Genomic DNA, 14,423 nt, shown 5'->3' on the forward strand with positions numbered 1-14,423 from the left:
AAATGATATGTTTATTAATTCATTTATATAATTCTCAGAAAATCAAACAGGTTATGAGTTTCTAAGTTTTCTGTGCTTCTCTGTTTTTTCTCCTTTAACTCTAGACTCTGGCTTCTTCTATCATGAAGTCATTTATCAGTTTCTGTTACACACAAAAAAGAGTTATGAATAACATGAAGTGCCAATAGAAGAAAGGCAGGCAGATCTTGAATATGGAATGTTATTGAGATGTGCAAACCTCATCAGTATTTTTTTAACTTTCTTCTGAGTGTTTAGCACAGACAGGCTTCTCACACACACATGAAGAGGACACGGTGCAGGTATCCATGCCAACAGTGTGCACATTTGCATACACACAATTCCCCTGGAAATCAGTACTTGGCTTTGGTAGACTCCTGAGAAATTTAGAAAACACAAGTCACTGGCCACTCACTGTGTTCAAATTAAGTAGCATTAGTTAAGAACATGCTATGTGAAACCGATTATACCTGGCACTTTAGGGAACTCAAGGGAGTAAAGGCACTCTCCCTCTTTGCAAAGCACTCATACATGTATATATACAAAAAGAGATAGACATGTAAGTCATAAATAAGCTTCACAAAATGTGATAGTTATTTATGAGTATTTATAAGTGGGAAAAGGTACACCTGTATAGAGAAGAAGAGAATGGTCCAGCTGGAAAATTATGGAAAATTATGGCAGGAAAGACAGGACATATGATCTGGGGTACGTAATTAAGTTTAAGTACAGATTAGCATGATAGAAACCACATGCATGTACAGCTACCGTTGGAGGAGGGATATTTACTTATAAATACATTAGATATAAAAGCTAGCCAAAATTAGTAATGAAATTTAGAATATATATGTATATGTATATATGTGTGTGTGAGTGTGTGTGTGTGTTTATCCTTGAATAACCTGGATTTGAACTATGCAGTTCTACCTATATGCGGATTTTTTCAATGGTAAATACTACAGTACTACAGGTTGGTTTAACTGTGGTTGGTTTAACATGTAGTTTTGGAACCACCTATGGAAGGGTAGACTATAAGTTCGAAGCAGATTTTCCACTACATGGAGGGGTTAGTGCCCCTAACACCGTTGCATTATTCAAGGGTTAACTGTATATGTAATATTTCAGGACACTTGCCTCTGCTCTGATAATGTTCATTTTACTTTAATTCACATATTACTTTAATTTACCACTAATATAAATGCCAGAGGGTAGATGTTATCAAATACGCTGATTGAATTTAGCCCTTTACTAAAGGTCTAGATTATAAACAACATTTTAGATCAATGTTAACAAGACGATTTTTCATCAACTCTAGAGCAAAGCTGGTTGTTCAGTACTACCTAAAAAAAAAAGGCAAAGCTTATTTTGTGATTTATTAAATGCAGAGTACATTTCTTTTAAAAATGCCAAAGGAACTAGAAAAAAAATTCTGAACTGTGTTGGGAATATTAAATCGCCAAAATATTTCATATGTTATTTCATTCATTAATTCAACATACCTATTGAATGTTCTATGTTCCAAACATTGTACAAGGTTTGAAGTAGAGGAAAACTTTCAATTCACAAAATTCCAGTAATTAAAATGATCAACAATAAAGTTAGAATAGACTAATAATTTGATGCAATAGTGCAGGCAAGGCTGGGAAAATATTCAAGAATATTTACACATAAAATATTTACACAAACTATGAAATACTTAAGGGACACGTAAAAAGACTAAAATTATTTAAATATTAAATTTTAGTGTATGATAAATGACATTAAAATCAGTGATGAAAGTAAAATGAATCATTTAAACAATATTGACAATTGATTACTTAATTGAAATAACATAGAGAGACATATAATTATATCTACATTTGAACATACATGTACATGTTTCAGCTTTCTACCTTATGTCTTAAAATAAATTTCAAATGAACAAAGACAATTTCATTATACTTCAATGTTAACCATTTGTTCATATAATAAAAGCAAATAAACTTAAAAGGACAAATTATTAAAGGAAAACACTGGTAAGATATGTGTGCAAGAGAAATTAAAAACTTAATATATAAGGAATCATACCAAGAAATAAAAGGTAAATATTATAAAATGGTCAAAAGTATTATTATAGGTTATAAGAAAAACAGCCTCACTAAACATCAGAATAATATAACCTAAAGGAACAAAACAAAAATAATCTGCTATCAAAATTATCAAAACTTTGAAAGATTATCTAAGACTGGCACACAGTGATGAAATAACTTGAAAATATTTTTTCTGCCATAGCTGTCTAATGCAGTGTTTCTGAAAAACAATAGAAAAATATGTACTTAAAACCAAAAAAAAAAGTCCCGAATTATTTGGCTGAGGAAAGACAATTTTATCTATACTTCTTCCCAATAAAAATACCAGAGAGGTCCCCATATTCATACTAATGATATTCTTCCCCACATTATATTTCTTATCTGAAATTGTAATCATTCAGCTCATCTAATAATAAGGGTATATTTACACTAATTATGAAATATCCAAGTGACTTTATGATTTACAAAATTACTGACAATATAATATGAAATAACAAAAACAAGAAATAAAGAGGTCTAAATTCGATCCCTCTTTGAGAAGAGAAATGATCTTCTCTCTATTTCCTCAAGCTCTTTAGGCCAAAGGATCTTCTCTATTTCCTCAAGCTCTTTAGGCCAAAGACATTGAAAAAGGAGTAAGGAATTGGATTTTATACTAGAAACTTACAGGCCAGGAGAAGGAAGGGAGCCATCCTCCCACTTCCACAGATTGTCCTCTTCATTATAAGACAGGCCAAGCCAAGTGTGATTTACTGCAAGTAACTTCATGATGTACTACATGGAACCAAAATACACAAAGGTGTTAATACTAAGAGTGCATTAGAGATAAAAATATAGAACTTGTGTCTAAAGAATCATAAAAATAAAAATAATGCAGTCTATATATGCCCACTGATAAATAAAACATTGAAAAAATATTTCAGTTCTTTAGTGTCTGTGCATTTCTTAAACCAGGAATTAAACACCAAGAAGAAAAAAAAAAGAGAGAGAGAGAGCTAATAGAAAATTTTATTTTTTTTAGCTTAGTTCCAGTAATGATAAAGGTTTTTATTTCCCCAGTGTATTTTAGAAATATTTAAGTTGTAAAAAGAAAGGGCACAGTATTAACTGTATTGTAATTTCATCCAATTTTTTACACTTACATATATTTTTAAAATCTATCACACAAATGCATGCACTTGGTTTTAGAAGTCAAATGATGCTAAATATTGGTATATACAAAATAGTAGTCATTTCCTCCCTCAATGAATGCCATTCTCCAGAGGCAATTAACTGTTCCTAACTCTTTATTAGTTCTATGACTTCCTATTTTATGAAGGCAGAATTTTTAGTCTCATGCCCTATCTTCTCACCTCCTGTATCCTTTTGATATAGTTATTTCACAGTTTTTACTAGGTAAAATTTACCATACTTTTACTAGGTAAATATTATTCTTTTCTGAACCAAATAGTAAATGATGATTATAATAGAAAATTTTATATTTAAGAAGACACCACACCAAGATATGAATTACTTTCTTATTCTATCATTTATTTAATGCTGTGCCTATTCTTAGAGCTTGAGATATATCATTGAACAAAAATGAGAAAGATCCCTGCTTCTGGGGGATGTGGGCCAGATAGAAGTAAAAAACATACGTGTAAATGATATGATACATAAGAAGGTGACAAGTGCTATATAATGTTAAAGCAGGGTAAGAATGCCTAAAAGTACAGAGGAGGGGTCTGGCGGTGGGGTGGGCACTGGTACAGAGGTTGCAATTTTAAGTAAGGTTGCCGGGGCAGGTCTCATTAAGAAGGTGACAACTGAATAAATAGTTGAAGGAGGTGAAGTAGTTTGCCATGGTTGCACCTGAGAGAAGAATTCTCCATGCAGAGGGAACAGCAAACACAGTGTTTCTTCAGTGAATGCATGCATGGTGTGTTAGGAAAGAAAGGTGTGTTGATGTGGATCACGCCAGGGAAAGATGAGTGGAAAACGAAGCAGGAGAGTGCCCCTTACCCTGGTTTCAGAGCTGCAGGTGAGCCCTTCCTTCTCCTGGTGGCTACTATACATTTATCCCAGAAGTAAAGAATGAACTACAATCTCACCATCAATCTATTCCTTTCTGTCTTTAAAAATGTAGCATTCAAAGAGACGCAAAGATCCGAACACTCTAACCAAGAAACAATTTGCACGGTTTGGTGGTAGCAGTGGTCTCTGTATTGTACCCAGTGACTCAGAGAAGGTCCACACCTGTCTCCTAGGAAAGAAAATATTTACAACTCAGAGCCCACAGAACCTCACAAACAAGGCCTCATGTCTTCACACGTTCTCCCACTTCAAAGAATGAGGCTGTTATTAAAAATTGCTATCTACTCAGAATTTTCTCACTTCCAAATTACCTTGTTCCACATTTAGTTCTTGTAGAGTCTCAGTGATATACTCATTCTGTTTTAGGAGCTGCTGTAAGATTTCTATATAAGACAACAAGACTTAATATTAGATAGGAATATCTGATTTTTTTCATCTGATTTTTTACTGTGCAAGAGTCATAATATCAATAATGATCAAGTGACAAAATGTACAAATAATTTTAGTCCAATTCTCTTCCCTACTTAATTAGCTTCATCTCTGGCTGAAGTAATCAGCTGCTTAGAAACCATCCTTTTTAAATGCACAACTTAGGGTTTCCCTGGTGGCGCAGTGGTTGAGAGTCCGCCTGCTGATGCAGGGGACACGGGTTCGTGCCCCGGTCCGGGAAGATCCCACATGCCGCGGAGCGGCTGGGCCCGTGAGCCATGGCCGCTGAGCCTGCGTGTCCGGAGCCTGTGCTCCGCAACGGGAGAGGCCACAACAGTGAGAGGCCCGTGTACCGCAAGAAAAATAAAAATTAAAATTAAAAAAGAAAATGCACAACTTAGTTATTATAGTCAGCAATACTGTATTATAAACACAAAGTTGCTAAGAGATTAAAACTTAATTATTATCGACACAAAAAGGAAATGATAGTTATGTAACATGATAAAGGTGTTAGCTAACACTATTGTAGTAATCATATTGCAATATATAAATGTATCAAACACACATGTTGTACCCCTCCAAATTACACAAGGTTATACATCAACGTCGTATCTCAGTAAAAAAAAAAAGAGAGAGAAACCAGTCTTTTAACATGACGAATCACTAATGGACTTTCAGATGATTCATTTAATTTTTCAATATAGGTTCAATACCTCAAAGGAAAAAAAATCCTAACATTTCAATGCAAGGCCTTTGTAAAATATTTATTTATCACAACATAGACTATTTTTATATTATAATTTAATTAGCATAAAAGCAGCTTTATGATTACTCTATTATAAGTGCCTCTCCTTAGGAGGCACTAAGAAACTATGAAAACACCACTGCTTTTCAGATATTTGAGTTCTTCCATTTTCATGCTCCCTGAACATCTTGCACATCTACTGCACACCTTGAAACTTTGGTTTATTTTTGGTCTATGTATTTTCTCTAAGCCTCCCAAGGGCAGGGTTCATATTGTATTTATCCTTGATCACCAGCCAAGTGGCTGGCATCTGGTGTGCGCTGAATAAATGTGAATGATTAACTGAATGAATGAATGAATGAATGAATACAAGAGGCTACATTTGGCAAATGTGAGACACTCAGTTTCAGAATATCCATGAAGAACTAAGACACAAGAAGCTATCAAGACCACCATGCTGCTCTATTAGCTCCTATTGCATTAATGCAACCAACCATTTTATGACTGCAACAAGAAAAACAATCTAGCATTCTAAACTATCTAAAGATAGTTTGTTTTAGCTCTAACATTACCTTTATTTTGCTCAAGAGCTTTTCAGACCTGAAAAAAGTTTTCCTCTTTGTTTTGCAAAGACTCCGTCTGTTGGATAAGGCCCTTCATCTTGTTCTCTGATTCCTGAACACTTTGAAAGTCTGGAACAAGAATTCCAGACGAGTATAAAACACATGCTCAGTTATGAAACAGTAGGGTATTAGACTGTGAAGCTTAATTTCTATAGTAGATCTTTAATAAAGTTCCCCATAAATGTTTTCAAAAACTGCAAAAAGATATTTGGCTAAGTATGTTTTCATTTATCCACTATTATTTCTAAAGTCTATGCCTAAATCTAAAATGTCATCCTAATTCCATATAAGATTAAATGTGTGTTTATATGAACAGGACAGTGGTTCGACTGAATTAAAATAGATGACAACAGCAACAAAAACCAAGTCTCAAATGAATCTTTTGGCATCATGACTTAATGTAATGTGTAGAATTTCACTTCCTAATGAAATTGTAGAATTCTGAATTTCAAGCTAACATTATCAATGAGAAACTACTATTTTAAAATGACCAGTTATGAACAATTTTAATAATAATCCAAACATTCTGTTGATCTAATTTAGGATGCTGCAGGAATGGGCAGTTTGAACAAACTGAAAAATTCCTTTTTATTTTCAACATAAAGACAGTTACAAATTCATTGAGCTTAATATATAGTAACTTCCAATTTTCAAAATACTGATAATAATCATTACACTCAGTAAATTCTGCAGTAATTTCAACAATATAGCTTCCCTGGGAAAAAAATGTGGTTACTGAGAACTCACAAGGTTAAATTTGTTCATACAGTAAAAAGTTGTGATACTTTCATGTCATTTTTTCCTGTTCTCCATTCAGTATGGCAATAAAACATTTATCAAAAACTATTCTCTGGGAATGGTTTAATGAAATATGATCATCTGACTAATCGTCTATTATTTCTTTTCTCCCAATAGGTCAGACTTACACTGATAACCAAAGAATCCACACAACATCAAAAGCAGCAGGCTGAAGACTCCCAGGATCACAGGGATTATTCCACATGGAGAGAAGGAAAAACGAGAAGCTAAGAAACAGAGTGAGTGAAAATCAGAGATAATGTAAACTCCTGCTATTTGAAAGATTAATATCATTATTTTCCTTTTATTATTGTTAAAATGCCCACATTTTCTGAAAAATAATGCCCAATGTGTGAATTACTATGAATTATTAGGCTGAATGACAGGGGGAAAAAACTATTTTGGAGGATGTACAGAAAAGAATTAAAGTAGCAGACCTGACTTGTTATCCTGAAAGGCCCGCTTACAAGGCTGGCCTTGGCTGGCATCTGGAAACCTACATTTCAGTAGGGTTTCCACAACCATTAATGGATAGGCACGGCTTACCATGTCCCCACTGTTTGTGCAAACAATATAGCTTGTGCTGAACCCATTGCTTTCCTTCAGGAAGTCTGATTTTGTTACATGCCAGCTGGAAGCTGCCTATGTGATTAACCCCCAATAAATACCCTGAACATTGATTCTCTAATGAGTTTCCCTGGTTGGCAACATGTGACACATAGTCCCAACTTGGTGCTGGGGAATTCATGTGACCTGTGTGACTCTACTGGGAGAGAACCCTTGCAAGCCTGAGCTTGGTCTCCCCAACACTTCACTCCATGTGCCTTTTCCATTTGCTGATGATACTTGTTATCCATTCATTGTCGTAAATCTCAGCTAGAGTACAACTGTATAGAGTTCTGCGAGTTCTCCTAGTGAAACATTAAACCTGAGTGTGTCTTTGGGGACTTCCAACACAGATGAAAATTTTCCATACAGGGATTATTAAATACCCTTAAACTAGACACAAAATTTCAGTTCAGATTACGTTATCCTCATTAATATGATCAGATGGAGAAATGCTTAACAATTTTAAATCTGTGTTATTATTAAGATAGAACTCTTTATTTGAACTTGATGACTAGTGGTACGTTCCCTTCATAAAGAATTACAGTAAATCTTAGTGAATGTTTTAAAGGGATGATATTTGGTTTTAGGTCAAACAACATCTATCATTTATTCAATTTCACAAAAATAATATGCTACATCCCCACATTCTAGAAACTAAACTTTCAGAGATCATCGTTAATAGTCTTTTATTGGTAAGTTTATTTCCCTCCAAAATAAATGTATAAACTCCAGCATAAAAAAGATATTTCTTTTTTTTTTTTTCTTTTTTTTTTTTTTTTTTTTTTTTTCGGTATGCGGGCCTCTCACTGTTGTGGCCTCTCCCGTTGCGGAGCACAGGCTCCGGACGCGCAGGCTCCGGACGCGCAGGCTCAGCGGCCATGGCTCACGGGCCCAGCCGCTCCGCGGCACATGGGATCCTCCCAGACCGGGGCACGAACCCGTATCCCCTGCATCGGCAGGCGGACTCTCAACCACTGCGCCACCAGGGAGGCCCAAGATATTTCTTTATAGTTTGGAAGAATTGTATTTCTGAAACAAGGTCAAAAATTGCTGTCAAGAGAATGGTTATATTCATGACTAATACCCAAACCATTTCTTTAACTTTCTGAATCATATAACTTGGTGGTTGTCAACCAGAGGAAAGTTTGTTCCCCAGGGGACATTAATAAATATCTGGAGACATTCTTGGCGTCATAACTGACGGACGGGTGGTACTGACATCTAGTGCATAGATGCCAAGAATGGTGTTAAACATCCTACAGTCACTAAACAGTGTCCCACAGCAAAGAGTTACCTAGCCCAAAATGTCTTTAGTGCCGAGGTTGGAAAACCCTGTTCTATTAAAACATGTTAAGTTTAATTATGATCAAAAGGAGGCATCATGTAATAGGGTTCTACCTTTCTTTGTCTTTTTTACAAACTTTCTGAGTTTTAAACCTTGAACAAGCTTAAGTCTCTCCGTTTCATGTGAGAAAACGAGTCTAAATTTCGACCAATGGCTTCTTTCATCTTTAACTATGCTCCTTAATATATGAAAATTTCAAACCTGTCAGAAAATACACTTTCATTTTACTTCTATATATATTTTGAAAATGTTTTAATCTTTGTATTTTCTCTAAATTTATAATTTCCGAATAGTAACAACTAGAGAAACATAAAATGGAAGATGTATCTAAAGATAACAAAGAGAGACCGTAAATGAATAAAATCTGGTATATCTACTTTACCATCCGCATTGGTGTGCTCAGGAATCGGGCCCCATGCATCCTCAGGTGGAGGAGGAGGAGGAAGGGCAAGAGGCCGTTCCATGTCCACAATAGGGATTGTCTCTGTCTGCTCTGTGTTTTCTTTTAGCATAGAAAATATATAATTACTTTATAACCTTGTAAAGCAAGTGAGATTAGAACTTAAGAGATTCATTACCACTTTCAAAGATCACTAGAAATACAAATATAGTAGTAGTAAAATCGAAGATACTCAAAACACATTTCCACTCAACAGCCCATCCAGCTTTCCTAAAAGTATTTAAACTGTTGATTACACTTTGGATCAAGCCAGGAAATAGATAATTATTTCTTTAAAATATATTTAAAAGCACTCTTTCAGGTATATGTGGGAAATATTAAAAATACAATGTCCCTAGTATAATCATAACCAGCACTTATGACAAACAAAAACAACAAAAATTTTATTTTCATTAAAATGGCACAAGACATTTAGATTTTAAAAAAAATACCTGGAGGTTGATCACAGTCTGAAGCATTTGACATTATGGAGACTTTTGGATGATTTCTTTATCCCAAAGGTGAAGAAGAGCTTACAAAGTTGTTGGCAGATGAATGAAGAGATATTTCTTCCACTATCCTCCTACAGTTGATGACAAGTCCAGACCTAGCCTCAGGTGGTACAGCTACATACAGTTGTATGAAACTAACTTAATTTGGTAAAAACCACAGAGGAAATCTGAATCTCTAACTGGATATTTTCTAATAGGTATACAAAAATAAAATCACCCCTACTTAACTAAACTATGTACAACAAGCCTTTAAATACCATCTAGTTTGTACAGGTAATAGTCCATCACTCCAGAAATAAATTAGGAAAAGCCACTGTCATAAGTAATATAATTGAGTAGTCTAGAGCGAAAATTTTTATGAGAACTGAGTATGCAGTAAAGGAAGACACAGGTATATGGAAACTAAGGCTCTAGACAACCAGAGGAATTTTAAAAAGGAATAAGGCTGTAAATAACATATCTGTTCATCAAAGGTGGATTTAAATGACTGCTTATATAAAAAGACATTTGAAAAGAGAAATCACATAATAAAACCTATATGTCCAGATAGTGACAGTTTGGCTTAAAGTTTTTTGGTACTACCCCCACCCTGACTTTGTTTCAGAGGAAAAACAAATTCTATTCATATAAATATGGTTGGGTAGCCACCGACAATCTACCTTTTACTCTTTACTGCTCAAGTGAAAAAAGTTCAATATTTGTAGTGGGAATAAATAGATATTGTACACAAACAAAAATAAACCTAAGACTCTTATCAGGGCTATAACCTCATAGAAACTAATGTATGTGTGAGTCAGGTGAAACCACACAAGATGCCTCAGATACAGGCAGTGGTCATAAGTTTCCCACGGTCCTATGTCCAGTTCAGATCAAAAGGTCTTACAAATACTCCTAAAAATATATCACATTTTATCTTTTAATGTATGAAATACAAGGTTGGTTGACCCAGAAGAATATTATAACATTCCTGTTCATTCAAAGATCTCAGTAGGGGCTTCCCTGGTGGTGCAGTGGTTGAGAGTCCGCCTGCCGATGCAGGGGACACGGGTTCGTGCCCTGGTCTGGGAAGATCCCACATGCTGCAGAGCGGCTGGGCCCGTGAGCCATGGTCACTGAGCCTGTGCATCTGGAGCCTATGCTCCGCAATGGGAGAGGCCACAACAGTGAGAGGCCCACGTACCGCAAAAAAAAAAAAAAAAAAAAAAAGACCTCACTAAAGCCAAGGGTAGAGATGGCAGAGATTTTATAAAAAATATTCTACACTGATTGTCTGCCTATATTGTAATTCATTTTTATTTTGTTTCCTTTCTGACTCTAAATTGAAAAATCTGGTGTCACCTTCAAGATGGCAGAGGAGTAAGAGGTGGAAATCAACCTCCTCCCCACAAATATATCAGAAATACATCTACATGTGGAATAACTCCTACAGAAAACCTACTGAATGCTGGCAGAAAACCTCAGACTTCCCAAAAGCTGTGTGGCTGACAGGGTCTTGGTGCTCCGGCTGGGTGTCAGGCCTGAGGTGGGAGAGGCGAGTTCAGGACATTGGTCCACCAGAGACCTCCCAGCTCCATGTAATATCAATCAGTGAGAGATCACCCAGAGATCGCCATCTCAACGCTAATACCCAGCTCCACTCAGCAACCAGCAAGCTATAGTGCTGGACACCCTGTGCCAAACAACTAACAAGACAGGAACACAATGCCACCCATTAGCAGAGAGGTGGCCTAAAATCATACTAAGTTCACAGACACCCCAAAACACACCACCAGACGCAGTCCTGCCCACCAGAAAGACAAGATCCAGCCTCATCCACCAGACCACAGGCACTAGTCCCCTCCACCAGGAAGCCTGCACAACCCACTGAACCAACCTTAGCCACTGGAGGCAGACACCAAAAACAAAGGGAACTACAAACCTGCAGCCTGCAAAAAGGAGACCCCAAACTCAGTAAGTTAAGCAAAATGAGAAGACAGAGAAATATGCAGCAGATTAAGGAGCAAGGTAAAAACCCACCAGACTAAACAAATGAAGAGGAAATAGGCAGTCTACCTGAAAAAGAATTCAGAGTAATGATAGTAAAGATGATCCAAAATCTTGGAAAAAGAATGGAGAAAATACAAGAAATGTTTAACAAGGACCTAGAAGAAATAAAGAGCAAACAAACAATGATGAATGACACAATAAATGAAATTTAAAATTCTCTAGAAGGAATCAATAGCAGAATAACTGAGGCAGAAGAATGGATACGTGATCTGGAAGATAAAATAGTGGAAATAACTACTAAAGAACAGAATACACAAAAAAGAATGAAAATAATTGAGGACAGTCTCAGAGACCTTGGAGACAACATTAAACGCACCAACATTTGAATTATAGGGGTCCCAGAAAAAGAAGAGAAAAAGAAAGGGACTTAGAAAATATTTGAAAAGATTATCGTAGAAAACTTCCCTAATATGGGAAAGGAAATAGTTAATCAAGTCCAGGAAGAGCAGAGAGTCCCGTACAGGATAAATCCAAGGAAAAACACTCAAGACACATATTAATCAAACTATCAAAAATTAAATACCAAGAAAAAAATATTAAAAGCAGCAAGAGAAAAACAACAAACTAAATGCAAGAGAATCCCCATAAGGTTAACAGCTGATCTTTCGGCAGAAACTCTGCAAGCCAGAAGAGAGTGGCAAGACATATTTAAAGTGATGAAAGGGAAACACCTACAAGCAAGATTACTTTACCCAGCAAAGATCTCATTCAGATTTGATGGAGAAATTAAAACCTTTACAGACAAGAATAAGCTAAGAGAATTCAGCACCACCAAATGAGCTCTACAGCAAATGCTAAAGGAATTTCTCTAGGCAGGAAACACAAGAGAAGGAAAACACCTACAAGAACAAACTCCAAACAATTAAGAAAATGGAAATAGGAACATACATATTGATAATTACCTTAAATGTAAATGGATTAAATGATCCAACCAAAAGACATAGACTGGCTGAATGGATACAAAAACAAAACCCATATATATGCTGTCTACAGGAGACCCACTTCAGACTTAGGGACACATACAGACTGAAAGTGAGGGGATGGAAAAAGATATTCCATGCAAATGGAAATCAGAAGAAAGTTGGAGTAGCAAATCTCATATCACACAAAATAGACTTTAAAATAAAGACTATTACAAGAGACAAAGAAGGACACTACATAATGATCAAGGGATCAATCCAAGAAGAATATATAACAATTTTAAATATTTATGCACCCAACATAAGAGCACCTCAATACATAAGGCAAATGCTAACAGCCATAAAAGGGGAAATCAACAGTAACACAATCATAGTAGGGGACTTTAACACCCCACTTTCACCAATGGACAGATCATCCAAAATGAAAATAAATAAGGAAACACAAGCTTTAAATGACACATTAAACAAGATGGACTTAATTGATATTTATAGGACATTCCATCCAAAAACAACAGAATACACTTTCTTCTCAAGTGCTCATGGAACACTCTCCAGGATAGATCATATCTTGGATCACAAATCAAGCCTTGGTAAATTTAAGAAAACTGAAATCATATCAAGTATCTTTTCCGACCACAATGCTATGACACTAGATATCAATTACAGGAAAAAAATCTGTAAAAAACACATACACATTTAGGCTAAACAATATACTACTTATTAACCAAGAGATCACTGAAGAAATCAAAGGGGAAATCAAAAAATACCTAGAAACAAATGACAATGAAAATACGACAACCCAAAACCTATGGGATGCAGCAAAAGCAGTTCTAAGAGGGAATTTTATACCAATACAATCCTACCTCAAGAAACAAGAAACATCTCAAATAAACAACCTAATATTACACCTAAAGCAATTAGAGAAAGACGAACAAAAATCACCCAAAGTTAGCAGAAGGAAAGAAATCATAAAGACCAGATCAGAAATAAATGAAAAAGAAATGAAGGAAACAATAGCAAAGATCAATAAAATTAAAAGCTAGTTCTTTGAGAAGATAAACAAAATTGATAAACCATTAGCCAGACTCATCAAGAAAAAAAGGGAGAAGACTCAAATCAGTAGAATTAGAAATGAAATTTGAGAAGTAACAACTGACACTGCAGAAATACAAAAGATCATGAGAGATTACTACAAGCAACTATATGCCAATAAAATGGACAACCTGGAAGAAATGGACAAATTCTTAGAAAAGCACAACTTTCCTAGACTGAACCAGGAAGAAATAGAAAATATAAACAGACCATTCATAAGCATTGAAATTGAGACTGTGATTAAAAATCTTCCAACACACAAAAGCCCAGGACCGGATGGCTTCACAGGAGAATCCTATCAAACATTTAAAGAGCTAACACCTATCCTTCTCAAACTCTTCCAAAATATAGCAGAGGGGGGAACACTCCCAAACTCATTCTATGAGGCCACCATCACCCTGATACCAAAACCAGACAAAGATGTCACAAAGAAAGAAAACTACAGCCCAATATCACTGATGAACATAGATGCAAAAATCCTCAACAGAATACTAGCAAACAGAATCCAAACGCACATTAAAAGGATCATACACCATGATCAAGTGGAGTTTATCCCAGGAATGCAAGGATTCTTCAATATATGCAAATCAATCAATGTGATAAACCATATAAGCAAATTAGAGAAAAACCATACGATCATCTCAATAGATGCAGAAAAAGCTTTTGACAAAATTAAACACTGATTTATGATTTAAAAAACCCTCC

General features: G+C 35.5%; 1 protein-coding gene across 1 annotated transcript; it reads right to left on the minus strand.

The window, feature by feature from the left end:
- Positions 1-253: 253 nt before the first annotated feature.
- Positions 254-9,634, minus strand: LOC132499390 (C-type lectin domain family 12 member B-like). Its single transcript, XM_060113952.1, is given in 8 exon segments — positions 254-395; positions 2,755-2,861; positions 4,178-4,329; positions 4,472-4,543; positions 5,907-6,026; positions 6,884-6,982; positions 9,092-9,211; positions 9,601-9,634. Coding segments are annotated over 8 exon segments (846 nt in total).
- Between the last annotated feature and the right edge of the window lie 4,789 nt (positions 9,635-14,423).

The sequence above is a fragment of the Mesoplodon densirostris genome, chromosome 11, assembly GCF_025265405.1.
Source record: "Mesoplodon densirostris isolate mMesDen1 chromosome 11, mMesDen1 primary haplotype, whole genome shotgun sequence".
NCBI classification, from domain to species: domain Eukaryota; kingdom Metazoa; phylum Chordata; class Mammalia; order Artiodactyla; family Ziphiidae; genus Mesoplodon; species Mesoplodon densirostris.